This window comes from Leucopleurus acutus, assembly GCF_964270905.1.
Source record: "Leucopleurus acutus genome assembly, chromosome: 20".
In the NCBI taxonomy this organism is placed as follows: domain Eukaryota; kingdom Metazoa; phylum Chordata; class Mammalia; order Artiodactyla; family Delphinidae; genus Leucopleurus; species Leucopleurus acutus.
In genome coordinates this window covers 57619417-57637024 of record NC_139162.1, presented here as the reverse complement: position 1 = coordinate 57637024, position 17608 = coordinate 57619417, and the positions used below count along the sequence as shown (strand labels likewise).

The window sequence follows — 17608 nt, the reverse complement described above, 5'->3', positions numbered from 1 at the left end:
ATGCCATACATCTAAACAGCTCTAGTGTGCAGATTGCCTATGAGTGCCAGGTTCGTAGGGAGCTTTTAAGGAGCTATGCTGTACTTTCTGACTTAATGTCACTGTGAGTTTCTTACCTCACCCAAGTGGTAGATCCCCATTCTTGGCACCAGCCACCTCAGTGTGATCAGGGTAGGTAGATCTTTGTGCTCTCTTATCCCCTTAGAAATGCATGAATAGCCTGAGCACTTGGGTGTTGTCATTCTCTTTGGTCCTGCCAGGACCAAAGCAGCTTTGACCAATGGAATCCAGTCTCGGTTCTGCTGGTGGCTCACAACTTATTTGGTGGCATTGTCTCATATCATGCTCAGGATAGGTTTTTCAAGGTCTAAGTCACTCTGTTTGGGAACTATTTGCCTCAGTTTGCTCCACTCTATACCATAATGAAGACTATTTAAGCCACCTTTCATCTTGGGGTTTGTTCACTTTCAGACTGGTGTTGAGAACCAAATTGGACTCTCAGGATGATGAGGAACTGGTTTTGTGAGTGTTCCAAACTTCTTACACCTCAATGAGGATAGTATCATGGCAGAGAATAGTTTTCACTCCAGTTTTGGTCCAATCTGTTGTCCAAGGCCTCCTAGGGTAGACTGCAGGGTTCTGTGGGACTAATGTTGAATTCTGGATGTCAGAATTTTTGGTGGGTCCTGAGGTCACCTGAGATGAGGACAGTTGTGAGAACCACCAGTGATTTTTGGAGCAACATGAATGGTTCTCTTTTTCACATGGGATATCACGTCATGCCCCCAGTACTGTTCAAGAGAAGAAATTCTCTAGGTCCAGCTGGAAAAGAGCCATGTGCCATAATGTGCCCAAAGTGGTAGGCTGGTGTTCCTGAGTGTTATATTACAGGCATCAGGTGGGAACCATATTTCATACAGAAACACTCATGGAATTAATAGGGAGTGAGAGACAAGCAAACAAGAAGGGATGAGCCTTTTCTAAAGTTTCATCCACAAATATTCCAGTGACTCTGTCGCTTTAGGATAAAGTGTTTGAAGACATTCTCAGGAGTTCCAGAGCTGTTCCTCTCCTCCTGAGCCCCTAGTCAGTGTCAGATTGAATAATGTAAAGGTTTTAGGAATCAGCATCTGCAAACAATTTATCTCAAGGCCATTGCTGTGCAGTGAAAGCAATGAGGAATGAGAGTGGAAATTGTGTAGTCCAGGCATGTGAATTTTAGTACCCAGGCAGAGTTCCTGGATAACTTAAGTGGAAAGAACTTTCACTGCTCACAAGTCTTCTTTGCTACTGCTACAGATTCCCTCCCATGGGCAAGGGGATGTGATGGGGTTAATGTGAGGTTGCCAGAGTTCTACTGAAAAGGAGATTCAGCAAAGAGATTAAGATTTTTATTTGAAGCCAATTTCTATTGAAATTTAATTAGCTGTATAGTTGGTATGCACTGAACAGAACATACCTAAAATGCACAGCTTGGTAAGTTTTAGTACTTGTAAAGCCATGGAACCATCATAATAACAAACATCTGTCACTGCCATATCTACTTTCTGATATGTCTCTCAGGGCTTTCAGGCAACTACTATTGACTGACTTTTCTCTTATTTCAATTAGTTAGTGTTTTCTAGACTTTTAATATTATTGGAGCCTTAACGTTTACTTTTGTGTTTGTCTTTTTTTATCTCCATGCATAGTTACTTTGAGAATCATCTAAGTTGCCGATGTGAATAATTCACTTTTTTCATGATAATATACTGTTTGGATATACCATTACTTCACTGGTATTGATCTGTTAAAGGATGGCGTTTTGTGGTTTCCAGTTTGTCTCACAGATAAGCTTACTATTAGCGTACATAAAATCCTTTATATGAGCACATGGTTTCATTCTAAAATGAATGACTGTACCCAAATGCATTCCCATTGACAGTATGGGAACATTCCAGTTCCCCTGTGTTCCTCACCAGTACTTGGTTAGTATGGTCAGTAGTTTGAATATTTCCTGTTTTAAAAGCATGGAGACATATCTCACTGTGGTGTGATTGCATTTCCCTAATGATTCATGATGTTGAACATTTTTGTGTTCATTTGCCAAGTGTATATCTTCTTTGACAAAATGTCTGCTTTCTTATTAGTAACTGAGAAGTTAATAAATGTGTTGGAATTTGACTTTTCTTTGGTGACTTTGCTGGGTGGAATAGGTATTTGTACTCAACATTATTACTATGTATACTCATTATTAAGATACTTCTATTACTTTAAGCCTAGACACTTAATAAAAAAGCCAACTGACCCTTCATTGTTGTGTGTGCCAATTTCCCTGGTATGAATACTCCAACTGTGCGCAATTTCAAACTGTGTGTATGAGGTTATTACTGAACCGGAGGCACAGCAAGCCAAACTCTGAGATGCCAAGGTTTGCTGGGGAGTATTTCATTCACAAGGCAGGCAAGTGAGGACACAGAACAATTCTCAGATCCACCCTCCCGGTGGCAAGGTGCCTGTGATATTTAGGGGATAAAGAGGCAGGGTGGTCTTAAGTGTGGGGAAAGGCCAATCAGAGTTAGAGAAAAGCGAGGTAATTGGTGTGTACAGGTGTGTTTCATTACATGCTTCTTCACGATGCATGTTTAGAAGTGGTGTCCATAAGTGGACAACGTCACCGGCTCTACTCTTTTCTGAGGGAGTCAGAGAAGCAACAAATTGTCCCCCTGCTTCTGGCCACCCCACATTCCTCATTTGTGTTGTCCACCATGGCCCTGTCTGTATCCTGACCTAACACAGTGAAACTCATAAATTGAGTCTAAAGCTTTAGCCTACATCCATTGGAAGAGCAATAATACAGCGTTAATTAGACCCCAGCTATGGATGGATGCACTTTGTGTCTGAGTGAAAACCTGGTATCATCTGCCCATTTGGTTTTGTAGGTTTGGGGAACAACTCATATATTATGTCCGTGTACCTCTCTGTGATCATCAAAGACTACATGAAAATCTGGTGCGTCCCTTTTAAGAAGCGTGAAACCTCGCCCCCTTCCTCAGAGCCTCACTCCCAGCAGCCCTGGCGGAGAGGCGGCACCTTTCCTGGACGAGGGGAGCACCGCCCCTTGCCAGGTCCTGGAGGCCTGTGAACTACATTACCCTGAAGGCTCTGCGCCCGTTCTTCGGCGCCCCTGGACCAATAAAGGCTCAGTAAAGAGGCACTTCCGAGCTAGAGGACTGCGTCTGGACGGCTTTTCCGGCGTCTGCCGTGGTCGTCATTTTGTAAACTCGGATGTGTTCAAAGGTTAGCAACGCAGGGCCGGCCCGAGGTCAGGGAGTCAGGAAGGCGCTGTGCCCGCTGCTCTGAGCTTAGTCTGAGGCTCGGCGTGGTTGCTCTTTGGCCTGACTCTCTCTCGGGTCCGGGAGGGGCGTCCGTGCTCGGGCCCCACCTTCGCCCACAAACTCTAGCGACGGCGACAGCCCAGATGTGTCGGATTCAGGTAAATGCTGCGTCATCCGGGCCTCACCCAATTCTTCTCATTCAGCAGTGTTTTATTTTATCTGTGTTCTCTTACCAGTGTTCTATAGTTATTTTTATTCCCCAAAACCTTGGTTTTCCGGATTTTCAAATATGACCTGCGTGGAAAAAGAAAATGCAGAGAACTTCAATGTGCAGTTCAGTAAGCTCTAAAACTAATATCCGTTCACCACTCAGGTCAAAAAATGCGATATAAGTAGGACCCCCAGAAGCCGCCTGCGGGGTTCTTCCAAAACAATTATCCGCATCCCCCCAAAATGAATGTACTGGCTGATGTTTCAAGTAAGCATTTTCTTTCTTTTCTTGATAGTTTTGCCAACCATGTGGGAAATATTTGATGATTCTAGTTTTGCTCGCTTGTTTTAAAATTTTTTATGAATTGAATCATGTAAGAATTCTGTGTTTTTCTTCATTTGCACAATATGGTGTTATTTTACCCATGTTTTTCGTGAGTATCCATTCATTTTTCTTTCTATGAAGTATTTTATAGATATTACTATATGATTAAAATGTTTTTATAGATCCTCTTCTTAAAGGCTTTTCTTTGTTTATGGTTTTTGGTTTGCTTTTTTGTTTGGTCTACTTTCGTATTTATAAACTTCGTACTGCAGTCATATCTGCTATGTGTTCTGGGATATATAAAGAATGCCCTTGTCTAGAGTGTATATTAAAGTTACTATTATATTTAAATGAACATTTCCACTTTTTGATCTTTTTTAGCTTCAAGTTACTAATTTTAACTTAGTTCTTTGAATGAGATGATTATACTTAGTCTTAATCTATCCCATAGTTGTATTTTCATACACACTCATTGTGCATTAGGTAAACTTAACAGTTTTACAGTATACAGGCACTTAGAGGGTTTTTGCTTTTTCAGTGATTTTACTCTTCTAATAGTATTTATTTTACTGGTACGTCATCGTTCTCTGGTGGTATTGGAAGAGAAAATGATTAAGACATCTTGTTAAAATACTTTTTTGGAGGGGGATATAATGAATCATGGTAAGGTTAAAAAGTTATAATGCTGGGAATCCCTATCAGGATGTTTAGAACCCAAGAACCCATGTTTATATAATGAGGGTGCAGTAAAGGTCAGGTCCTGTAGATTGTTTCCTTTGTCTTAAGTTTAAAGAGTTATCAATGATGTCCAGTTATCTCAAACTACTCTGATTCTAGCCACAACCTCTTTATCACAAATTAATTTTCTGGTGCCATTTCCTTCTTGTTGCTCCCTCTCTCTCCCTCTTTTTTTGGCTGTACCATGCGGCTTGCAGGGATCTTAGTTCCCTGACCAGTAATCATACCCTTGCCCATGGCAGTGAAAGCACCAGGTGAACTGGGTTTCAGCCATGTTGAGTCTCAGATGTTCCAGTGACTCCCAAATATAGGAGAAAAGTGGACAGCTGAACATGCAGTGCTAGAGTGCTGGGGAAGGCTTCAGGATGCCATTAGGCAAAAAGGGAAGAGAGGCAGGCTGTCACAAAGACAGACAAGAGGAGTGATCATCAGCGGGAAGGTAGGGGGTAGGGAAAGTGCAGCAGGTGGCCCAGGTTTTTATGGGAGATTGGCCATGAAATTGATGCAGAGGTAAGGCAGAAATGGAGGTGAAGTAATAGCAAAGTCAGGCTTGTTCTTATTTCTTTTCCTATGCACTCACCAGGATTTTGTGGTAGAACTTGGGGAGTTTGTCACAACGTCAGATGAGTTTACCTAAGGTGTGTCAAGTGGGTGTGGATTTTGAATGGGTGTTATATGGACAAAGATTGTAACTGGTGAAGAGACATAATGTGCTATATGGAAATGAACATGACCAGGCGTATTTAGATTTGCATGTTGTGACTGAGGTAGAAGTCATGAATGAGGCCTAGTGGAAAAGCCTTCAGAACAGGGCTGGGGAACCGGCAGTGGATAGTTGGGGTACAGTGGGATCCTGTTGCATTGGCAGGCACTTTCTGATGCCATGTGCAGAAGGGTATGTGAGGAGGCAGGAGACATGCCAATTTTGTGGGCCGGGTGGTGGTGATGGGTATCAGATGTATGAGGAGGTCCACTGAGTAATATGCATGTGGGGAAGGTGTATGAAGTAATTGCCCCAGGCCCTAGTACTAGGAGTATAAGAGAGAAGGATGGGGCTAAGTTTGCTTGTGTCTGGGAGACATGATAGTGGGTACACTCAGGCTGTTGTCTTGGAGGAAAGGGAAAGGGCCCTGCATACCAGGCTCACAGATTACATGGTACCTCTCTGTCCACCTGCCTGTTGTTGCTCAGGGTTGTACATACTGATCAAGGAAGCATGAAGAGTTATTGGGCCCACTGCCCTCTAAGTCACAGAGCTGGGGTGGATGGTGAACCCAGAGTGAGTACAGGCTGGGGTTAAAAGTACTTATGGTGTCCTGGGGAGAGAGGCTGCTTATGTACAAATCTGTCCCATCATCACAGGGCCCTGTGACCTTTGAGGACGTGGCTGTGTACTTTTCCCAGGAGGAATGGAAGCTTCTTGATGAGGCCCAGAGACTCCTGTACCACGATGTGTTGCTGGAGACCTTTGTACTTGTTGCATCATTGGGTAAGACCCTCACACCTATCCCAGAATCCTGAGCTGCTCCCTGCCTTTCTTTCTTTTTCCAAGGGGAAGTCTGCTCTTTTCTCAGCTAGACAGTGGGTACATCTCTATTAATGCTTCCTTGTCATCTGTGCTGTAAGTGCCAAGGCTGGGTGAGTGTGTAGACTGCCTCCTTTCACAAGAAGCCCCAATACCACCTGCTCTGAGGTTTGTTCAGTGAAGATTTTCTGCTTCAAAAACTTGGAATTTATTCAGTGGGTTCCATAATTCTCAGCCACTCCCAGGTACGTTGACTCTATAGGCTCATGCCATCTCTGTGCTCCAGCTTCTGTCCTCTTTTAGGTGACATTTCCTGGGTGCTGAGTGTACCAGGCATTGTTGTGAACCAACATGGTCACTATTTGTGGGGTCCACTAGGCTGTTTCTATGATACCCTCCTCAAAGAGTATTTTTGTGACATTATTTTTCTTTCCTGAGGTTTTTTTTGGGGGATTGGTTGTTCCCCTGGCCAGTACTGACCACTCACCTGTGCTATCTTTCCCTCAGAAGTTGCATCTTCTAGGTTCCATGTTGTTCTCCAACTGGAGCTGGGAGGAGAACCCTGGGTATGTGACAGAGTGGACATGACTCCAACCCCAGCTAGGGGGGCTCAAAGTGGGCCTGGCCCTGGTGATTGGCATCAGGGGGAGGAAGTAATACCATGGCTGGGTTCAGATCATATCAGGCACATGTCCTGTGCTGAACACTGTTTTGGTGCCAAGGACAGTGACTGTTTTTCTCATATCTATCTTTCCTACCCATTCATGATACTTTGCTCCTTCTTTCATTTCTACCCTGACTTTCAACCCAGGATTACCCCTCACCTCTCTGTCTTCCACTCCTTATTGGACCTCTCCATCCTCACTCTGCTGTGCTCTCCAATATTGGCCTACACTTAATGTGTCATGAGGTCTGCACCTATTTATAAAATACTCCTTTTATACCAGCTACTCAGTGACAGTTGGATTTTCCTGGTCCAGGATACAGCTTTCCACACAGCACACAAATGTCACCAGCAACCAAGGCCTGTCAAAACTGTTTCCGGAAGAGTGAGTTGTGGACCCGTGGCTCCTCCGTGAGCTCCCACCACCCTTGTGTCTTTTGCCTGGTTAGTCCTCCCTGTTCTGTGACATGGAGAGGCACAGTGCTGCACAGAGGCCCTTTCCTTAACATGCTGCCAGCTCCCTTGTCCAGAAAATAGTCCCATGGATTTATTTCTTGGTACATCACACACATATTTGTGATGGGGCCGCCTCCTTCTTCCAAAATCTACATGAAGTTCATCCATATGTCTGTGCTTTCAGGTTGTTGGCATGGAGCAGAGCACAAGGAGATAACTTCTGAGCAGAATGTTTCTATAGAAGTGCCACAAATAAATACTTCAAAGACAGACCTGTCCATCCGGAAGTCCTATCCCTGGGAGAGGTGCTGCCTGGCCTTAGACAGTAGTTTGTGTGTAGCTGAAGACCTGGGAACAATTCCTGGCCAGAAACTGTGTGTGTCAGGTGTGAAATTTCACCAGCACAGTGGAGGGAAACTCTTTAGAAGAGACATGGGTAAGACCTTTATGAGGAGCCACATAGTCCATGCATCCAAGAACTCTTTCACATGCCAGGAGGCTGGGAAGGATTTCCCTGGTAGCTCTAGCATTCTCCAGCCACAGGTCACTCCACAAAAGGAAGCCAAGTGTGCAGAGGCCTTTCACAATGGACATAGCCTCTATAAATACTATGTATGTGAGAAAGCCTTCAGCTGCAAACACAAACTGGCTCATCACCCGAGTGTCCACACTGGAAAGAGGCCTTACGAATGCAGTGAATGTGGGAAAACCTTCAGCTTTAAAGGGATACTTGTTAAGCACCAGAGAATCCACACTAGAGAAAGGCCTTATGAGTGCTGTGAGTGTGGGAAAGCCTTCAGCTGGAAAAGCTCGCTTGTTCAGCACCAAAGAGTCCACACCAGAGAATGGCCTTATAAGTGCAGCGAATGTGGGAAAGCCTACAAACACAAAAATTCACTTGTTAAGCACCAGAGAGTCCACACTGGAGAATGGCCTTATAAGTGCAGTGAATGTGGAAAAGCCTTCAGACACAAAAAGTCACTTGTTCACCAGAGAGTCCACACTGGAGAATGGCCTTATAAGTGCAGTGAATGTGGGAAAGCCTTCAGACACAAAAAGTCATTTGTTGAGCACCAGAGACTCCATGTTGGAGAACTGCTTTATAAGTGCTGTGAATGTGGGAAAGCCTTTATTTCTAAAGTAAACCTTTGTCGTCACCAGAGAGTCCACACTGGAGAAAGGCCTTATGAATGCAGTGAATGTGGAAAAACCTTCATTTATAAAGACAGTCTTGTTCGGCACTGGAGAGTCCACACTGGAGAAAGGCCTTATGAGTGCAGTGAATGTGGAAAAGCCTTTAGCCGCAAAGACTCACTTGTTAAGCACCAGAGAGTCCACAGTGGAAAATAGCCTTATAAGTGTAGTGAATGTGGGAAAACTTTTTTTAAAAAAATATTTATTGTTTGGTTGATTGATTTAGCTGTGCTGGGTCTTAGTTGCAGCACCCTGGATCTTTGATCTTTTTTGCAGCATGCAGGATCTTTAGTTGAGGCGTCTTTAGTTGAAGCCCCTGGGAAAACTTTTAAATAGCGACCCACTCACACTTGTTTGGCACCAGTGAATTCATATTGGAGAAAGGCCTTATGAGCGCAGTGAAAGGGGAAGTTCTTTAGCCAAATCTCCAGCCTTATTGTACACCAGAGAATTCACACTGGCACAAAGACTTCTGAGGGCAGTGAGTGTGGGAAGTGATTTAGCCAAACTGCTCTCGTTTTACACAAGAGAGTTTACACTGGGGAAAGGCCTTATAAGTGCATTGAATATGGGAAACATTTTAGTCAATACTCCACTGTCATTAAGCACCAGAGTTCACACTGGAGAAAAACCATATGAGTGCACTGTATGTGGAGGATTCTTCAGCCAAAACTCCTAGCTTACTCAACACTGAAAAGCTCATGCTACAGAAAGGCATCGCCGGTACAGCAAATGTGGAAAATTTTTCTGTCAGAGTCTGCTCTGACTGAGCACCAGAAACTTAACAGCCCAGATGGATCCTGTGAGCACAGTGAACGTAAGAAATCTTTCAACTGAAGGTCTAACCTCATTCATCACCAGAAAGTTCCTACTGGAGAAAGGCCTTCAAATGAGATGAGGAGAGCAGTGAATGAGCTGTCTCCTTAGTTAATACATCATATTAAGTAGGCTCTGTGAGGGACTCATCATCTGGAAGTTGAATGCCATACATCTGAACAGCCCTAGTGTGCAGATTGCCTGTAAGTTCCAGGTTCATAGGAAGCTTTTAAGGAGCTATGCTCTACTTCTGACCTGTGCAGGGCCCTTGCCATATTTAATGTCACTGTGAGTTTCTTATCTCTACTAAGTGGCAGATCCCAATACTGGAATCAGTCACCTCAGTGTGATCAGGGTAGGTTGGCTTTTGTGCTCTCCTATCCCTTGTAGAAAAGCATGGATACCCTGAGCACTTGGGTTTTGTCGTTCTCTTAGTTCCTGTCAACTGCCTATGACAGGACCAAAGCAGCTTTGATCATGGGGATCCAGTCCATTTTCTCCTGGTGGCTCACAGTGGTTTGCCTTCTTTGGTGGCATTGTCTAATACCATGCTAATGGTGGGTTTTATTTAGATCCAAGTCACCCTGTTTGGGAATTATCTGCCTCAGTTTTTCTGCTCTATGCCATAATAAAAACTATTATTTAAGCCACCTTTCATCTTGGGCTTTGTCCACTGTTAGACTGATGTTGAGAAGCAAATTGGTCTCTCAGGATGAAGAGGAGCAGGTTTTGTGGGTGTTCCAAAGTTTGTATACCTCACTGGGGATAGTATCATGGTGGAGAATAGTTTTCACTAATTTGAATTGTTGAAGGTTTCCTGGGGTAGACTGCAGGGCTCTGTGGGACTAATGTTGTGACCTGGATGTTAGAATTTTTGGTGGGTCCTGAGGTCACCCTGAGATGAGGACAGTTGTATGAACCACCAGTGTTTTTTGGAGCTGCATAAGTTCTCTTTTTTCACATGGAATGTCACATCATGACCCCAGTACTGTTCAAGAGAAGAATTTCTCTAGGTCCAGCTGGAAAAGAGCCGTGTGCCATAATGTCCACGTGTGCTATGATGTCCGCAATGTGGTAGGCTGGTGTTCATGACTGTTATATTACAGATATCAGGAGGGAACCATATTTGGTACAGAAACACTGGGAATTAATAGGATGTGAGAGACTAGCAACAAGAAGGGATGAGCCTTTTCTAAAGCTGCATCCACGAATGTTCCCATGACTGGCTGTTTAGGATAAGATTTTTGCAGAAATTCTCAGGAGCTACAGAGCTATTTCTCTCCCCCTGAGCCCCCAGTCTGTGTCAGACTGAATAACGTAAAGGTTTTAGGATTCCTATAGCATCTGCAAATTTTTTCTCTGAAGTCCACTGCTGCACAGTGAAGACAATGGGGAATGAGAGTGGAAATCATGTAGTTCAGGCATGTGAATTTTAGGACCCAGGCAGAGTTCCTGGATAACTTAAGTGGAAACACGTTTTATTGCTCGCAAGTCTTCATTGCTGCTGTGACAGAATCCCCTCATGAGAGTAGGAGAGGTGATGGAATTGAGCTGTGGTTGCCACAGTTTTACTGAAAAGAGATTCAGAAAAGAAGTTCAGATTTTTATGTGAAACCAATTCCTATTACAATTTAATTGAGCTGTATAGTTTGTATGCATTGAAATGAACATACCTAAAATGTACAGCTTGGTAAATTTTAATACTTCTAAAGCCATGGAATCATCATCATAATAACAAACATCCATCATTCCCATATCAACTTCTGACATCTCTCCCAGGACTCTCAGGTAGCTAGTATTGATTTACTTTTTTTTTCCCCCAGCTATGCTGCACAGCTTGTGTGATCTTAGTTCCCCAACCAGGGATTATACCTTGGCTGTGGCAGTGAAAGCACAGATTTCCAATCCCTGGACTGCCAGGGAAGTCCTTTGATTTACTTTTTTCCCATTCAATTAGGTAGTGTTTTCTAGACTTTTAATATCACTGTGATCTTTTTTTTTTTTTTTTTTTTTTGCAGTACGCAGGCCTCTCACTGTTGTGGCCTCTCCCGTTGCGGAGCACAGGCTCCGGACGCACAGGCTCAGTGGCCATGGCTCACGGGCCCAGCCGCTCCACGGCATGTGGGATCTTCCCAGACCGGGGCATGAACTCGTGTCCCCTGCATCGGCAGGCTGACTCTCAACCACTGCGCCACCAGGGAAGCCCCCATCACTGTGATCTTAATGTTTACTTTTGTATTTGTTTTCTTCTTTAATGATGCATAATTATATTGAGAATCATCTAATTTGTCTACATGAAGAGATCATTTTTTAAATATCTGAAAAATGTACTGTTTAAATATGCCAACATTTGACTGTTTATCCATCTCTCTATTAAAGGATGAGGTCTTGTGGTTTGTTTCCAGTTTGGCTATCACAGATAAGCTTACTATGAACATGTACATAAAATTCTTTATATGAACATAGGGATTCTTAGTCTAAAGTGAGTGGCTGTACCCATTTGCATTCCCATCGGCAGTATGGGAGCATTCCAGTTCCCCTGTATTCCTTACCAGAACTAGGTTGGTATGGTCTGTATTTTTAATATTATCTGTCTTAAAAGTGTGGAGATGTATCTCACTGTGGTCTGATTGCATTTCCCTAGTGATTCATGATGTTGAACATTTTTGTGTTCATTTGTCAGATGTATGTCTTCTTTTTAGTACATAAGAAGACAATAAATGTGTTGGAACTTGATTTTTCTTCAGTGACTTTGCTGGGTGGAATAAATGTTTCTGCTATTCACAACATTACTCACCATGTGTAGTCCTCATTATTAGCATAGTTTCCATTACTTTAAGTCTAGACAGTTAGTAAAAAGAAAAAAAAACCCGGCCAACCCTTGATTATTGCATTTGCCAATTTCCCTGGTATAAATGCTCCAACCCTGGGCAGTTTCAAGCTGTTAATATGAGGTTGTTACCAAACCAGAGTCAGATCAAGCCAAGTGAAACCTCTGAGCTTCCCACAGTGAGACCATGGGCACTGCTTCCTTTCCTGGTTTCCTGGCATGTGTGTCATTGGTGCCAGCACTGGGCTCTGTGCACTGTATTCCTTCTCTCCCAGCAGTCCCATCCTTGCTGCTCTGAGGTCTTCTAAGGCAGGGCTCAGAAATCTTGATGTTTGTGTGAAAGATCCCACCAGCCTTCCCTGTCCCTGGTTGGGTGACTCTGTCCAGAGACATGGAACCTTGGTGTCCTAGGCCTTCCACTGTCTTTTGCTGACAGACTCTGGGACCTGCTTATGCCAGGATGTTCACATACTGACCTGGTCACTACTTGAGGGGACCACTGGCTTGTTTCCTTTAAGACCTTCCTTTAATGTCCTTATAATTTTAGAATGTGTGATCTCATGGGACGGGGCCCACTCCCTTTCCCTGTCTTTCCTCTTTGACTGGCCTCCTCAGGCCCAGGTGGTTTCTCGCCTTGAGCCATAGGAGGGCCCTGGGTGCCTGAGAGGGTGGATGTTTTTCCTGCAGCATCAAGGGAGGCTGAAATGAACGTGGCCCACGTGTGTGGGGGTGAGGAAATGGTGAGGTATCAGAGCTGGGTTCCCATCACACCAGGCCTGTGTCCTATATCTACCAGTGTGTGGTACCAGTGACAGATTTCAAGAGTTTCTACCTTTACTTTCTTGTTGATGTTTTTTGTTTTGTTTTGTTTTATAAGTTTATTTTAGTTTATTTATTTATTTTTGGCTGTGTTGGGTCTTCGCCGCTGCATGCGGGCTTTCTCTAGTTGGTGGCGAGTGGGGGCTACTCTTCATTGCAGTGCGCTGGCTTCTCATTGTGGTGACTTCTCATTGCAGAGCATGGGCTCTAGGCGTGCAGGCTTCAAGCAACAAGAAACAGGCTTCAGTAGTTGTGGCATGCGGGCTCAGAACACAGGCTTAGTAGTTATGGCGCATGGGCTTAGTTGCTCCACGGCATGTGGGATCTTCCTGGACCAGGGATCAAACCCAGGTCCCCTGCATTGACAGGCAGGTTCTCAACCACTGCACCATCAGGGAAGCCCGCTGTTGATGCTGTGACTCTTCACTTCTGGCCCTGGTTCTCACCCATTCCCTTCCACTGCTCCCTTTGCAGTGCTGTCAACATTGACCTGCACTTAAAGTGTTGGGATATGTGCATGTGTCCTTAAATACTCCTTGTAGCCCAGCTGCTGTGATGCATTCAGACATTCTGGGTCTGGACACAGCCTTCTACTCATTGCTCACCAGTCACCAGTAGCCAGGCTTTGTTGAAAGGTAAGTTGAAGACCCTTCCTCGTGTTCTTAGCCATCGTCTGTGCTCTGCCATCAGATGAGCTTCCCAGGCTCAGCTCTGCACAGCAGGCCTTCCTCACACAGGCTCTGGCCCCATGCATCTCAACAATCTTAAGGACTTACTGCTGGGTGTGTCTGAGACACATTTCTGCTGGGGCCACGTTTATTGGCATGTCTCTCCTTTCAGGTTTTCAACATGGAGCCCAGGATGAGGAAGCGCTTTCAGAGCAAGGTGATGCAGTTATAGAGTCACAGGTCAAGACTCCAAAGCCAGGTCCATCTATCCAGAAGTCTCATTCTTTTCTTTTTTTAAATTAATTTATTTATCTTTTTATTTTTGGCTGCATTGGGTATACATTGCTGCACAGGCTGTCTCTAGTTGCAGCACTCAGGGGCTACTCTTCATTGTGGTGGCTTCTCTTGTTGTGGAGCACTGGCTCTAGGCACATGACCTTCATTAGTTGTGGCATCAGGGCTCAGTAGTTGTGGCTCACGGGCTCTACAGTGCCTGCTCAGCAGTCGTGGCATGGGCTTAGTGGCTCCGCTGCATGTGGGATCTTCCCGGACCAGGGCTCAAACCCATGTCCCCTGCATTGGCAGGAGGGTTCTTAACCACTGTGCCCCCAGGGAAGTCCCAGAAGTCTCATTCTTAATGTGATGTGTGGCCCACTCTTGAAAGACATTTTGCACCTGGTTGAGTATGATGGGACACAGCGCGAGCAAGAGGTGTACCCGTGTGGTGAGTCATTCCCAGCACAAAAAGGAGCCGAGTAGGAAGAAACTCCCCAGATGGGATGAAGGGAGGACTTCATTGGTGAAGAACTGCAGCTTTCACGTGGCAGAAAGGACCTTGACGTGCTGAACGGGAGGGAAGGACTTTCCGGCCAGTTCAGGCCTTCTCCAGAACCAGGCCCCTCACACGAGGGAAGACACACAGTGACATGGAGGGCAGGGAGACCTTTGAAAGTGGATAGAATGATTACAAGTGCAGTGAATGTGGGAAAACCTTTAGCCATGAACACATACTTGTTGAGCACCAGAAAAACCATTGCAGCGAAAGTGGGAAGACTTTAATCAGACCATTCCATGTGGTTCAGCACCAGAAAATCCACACTGAAACCAGGCTATATGAGCACCTTGGATGTGGAGGGTTCTTTACACGAAGATCTGGCCTCATTGAACACCAGAGAGCTCACACTAGGCCAATGTCTTATGAGTGCAGCCAGTGTGGGAAGCGCATTAAAAGACCACTTTACGCTCGTTTTTCATCAGAGCGTTCACATGGGAGAAAAGCCATATAAATGCAGTGAATGTGGGAAAAGTCTGGTCTGATTTAGCGCTGGGAAGTACTGCTATGCAGGTGTTTAAAATTTTTTTAAATTGTGATACAATGCTTGTAACATAGCATTTACAGTCTTAACCATATTTAACTGTAAGTTTATCGGTAATAATACATTCACCTTTTGTGCAGACAAATATTCAGAAGTATTTTCATCTTATAAAACTGAAAGTAAACCCATTAGACAACAACTCCTCATCCCCACTCTCTTATCCCCTGACAACAACTATTCTACTTTCTATCTATGAATTTGTCCACTCTGGGTACCTTATATAAGAGTCATAAAGGTTTTCTCCTCTTGTGGCTGGCTTATTTCACTGAAGACAATGTCCTCAAGTTTCATCTGCGTCCTAGCATGTGTCAGAATTTCCGTCTTTTTTGAGTGAGTAGTACTCCATTTTATGTATAAACTACTTTTTCTGTATCCCTTCATCAGTGAGCTCTTGGGCTGCTTTCACTATTTGGCTATTTCGTATAATGCTGTTGTAAGCACGATTGCACAAATATTTCTTTGAGGCCCTGGTTTCTGTCCTTTTTAGGTATGTTTCCAGATGGAGAATTGTTGGATCATTATTTCAATATGTAAATTTCTTGAGGAACTAAGGGGCTGTTTTCCATAGTAGCTGTACCATTTTACACCGATACAGCTATATCATGTAAGGTGCATGTGCAACTTCATTCTTTTATGTATGGTTATCTAGTTTTTTCAACACCACCTGCTGAAAAAACTCATTTCTCTTTGAATGGTCTCTGCACCCTTTAAAAACATCTGAGTATGTATGCGAAGGTTTGTTTCTGTGCTCTTTTATTCCATTCTCCTATATGTTTGTGTATGTCAATAACACAGCATTTTGATATATACTTTTTAAGTTTTTGAAAGTGGTTTGACTCAGTTTTGAAGCTCTGGCAGGAGAAGGACTGTCCGTTCCCCTTCTAGAACAGCTGATGAAGCCCACAACCCCAACCACTTTCCTTATCAGGCTCTCATTCTCTGGACTACCAGACACCAAGGTGTCAGACATTTAGTGATAGCTCCTATGTTCTGGAACCCATACAATTATTCAAAATAGCCAATCCACAGACAGCTCATGAAACCTAGCTAATCCCATCACTCTTGCCAAATATAAACTGCCCACCACAGCTCCAGCTTTCTGTTAATCCTGTCCCTGGGCTCAGCCCTCTTTGTTGGCCTGTCTAACGTCTTTCATTCTGAGCTGTAAGTAACAAAGTGTTCTGTCTTTCATGTATCCCAGTATCATTGTGCTGTGTATTCCACCATCAAGAACCTTTTGGTCTTACAGAACCATTCCACACCCAGCAGGGTATTAGGAGTACGGCAGATGTTGGACAGTCTTCAGCCACTAGTCTGTCTCCATTCAGCACCAGGAAGCTCACACTGGAGAAAGACGTTACACGTGCAGCCACTGTGCTCTTGGCTTTTTAACATAATAACAGATGTAAGCTCTGGAGATTAGCCCCTGTGAGGGAGATATCCCCCAGAAACTGCATCTTGTACATCCAGACATCCTCACTAGGGAGATTCACGGTAAGGGCCAGGTTTGTGGGAAACTGGTGAATTCTGTTGCACTTTCAGACCTGCCTGGGGCCGTCACTGGAGTTCTGTCACTGCCCATGTGTATTATAGAAGCCACTCTCCTGGTATTAGCTGGCAGGGAGTATGGTCACTATAGTTAGTAATACTGTATTGGGTGTTTAAAACTTGCTAAGAGTAAATCATAGAAGTTCTCAACACAAAAAAACTTATGTAACTATGAGGAAAACGTGAAGTAGACCTATTGTGGTGATCATTTTGCAATATAAACCAATACTGAATCATTATGTTATACATCTGAAACTAATAAATATTATATGTTAATTATATGTCAATTTTTTTTAGAAAGCAGAGAGAACAGATTGCTGTAGTCTCTTGCTTTTCCTGGAGTATTCGCCAGCCATTTGAGCCCTTTGGTGAGATCTCATGCCCACCCCTTTGATTTGTTCAGGTGTGGACATCACCCACTTTGGACAGAGGACTCCATCAGCTGTTGGCTGGCAGCTTACAGAGGTTTTGCTTGTTTCAGGGTCATTATTGATTGTCTTATGACATTCTTGACAGATTTTTTCGAGCCTCAATTTTACCCACCCTAGGAACTGCTCACCTTGCTGGGTTTTGCGATAAAGTTATTATTGGGTGTTTTTCTTTGTTTCCTTCTTTTTTATTGAACTACAGTTGATTTGCAGTGTTGTGTTTATTACTGGTATACAGCAAAGGGATTCAGATATATGTATATTTTTTTCCATATGGTTTATCACAGGATTTAAAATAAATAAATAAATAAATTTAATTATTTTTGTCTGTGTTGGGTCTTCATTGCTGTGCGCAGGCTTTCTGTAGTTGCGGCAAGTGGGGACTACTCTTCATTGTGGTGCACGGGCTTCTCACTGTGGTGGCTTCTCTTGTTGCGGAGCACAGGCTCTAGGCGTGCGGGCTTCAGTATTTGTGGCACATGGGCTCAGTAGTTGTGGCTTGCGAGCTCTAGAGCACAGGTTCGGTAGTTGTGGCGCACAGGCTTCGTTGCTCCGCGGCCTGTGGGATCTTCCTGGACCAGGGCTCGGACACGGGTCCCCTGCATTGGTAGGCAGATTCTTAACCACTGTACTACCAGGGAAGCCCTATCATAGGATATTGAATATGGTTCCCTGTGCTATACAGTAGGACTTT

At 44.1% G+C, this 17608-nt stretch overlaps 2 protein-coding genes across 2 annotated transcripts in view; one reads left to right on the top strand and one right to left on the bottom strand.

Annotated features, from left to right (window-relative positions):
- The window catches only part of LOC309977285 (uncharacterized protein), a 127550-nt gene that overhangs the window by 56540 nt on the left and 53402 nt on the right, over positions 1–17608 (bottom strand). The gene's annotated exons all lie outside the window — the stretch shown is intronic.
- Positions 3716–11253, top strand: LOC309977284 (uncharacterized protein). The gene is made up of 3 exons (XM_082863322.1): positions 3716–3795; positions 5953–6079; positions 7420–11253. Exons 1-3 carry the CDS (start codon positions 3775–3777, stop codon positions 8583–8585), a joined length of 1314 nt encoding a protein of 437 aa, XP_082719448.1. The 5' UTR covers positions 3716–3774; the 3' UTR covers positions 8586–11253.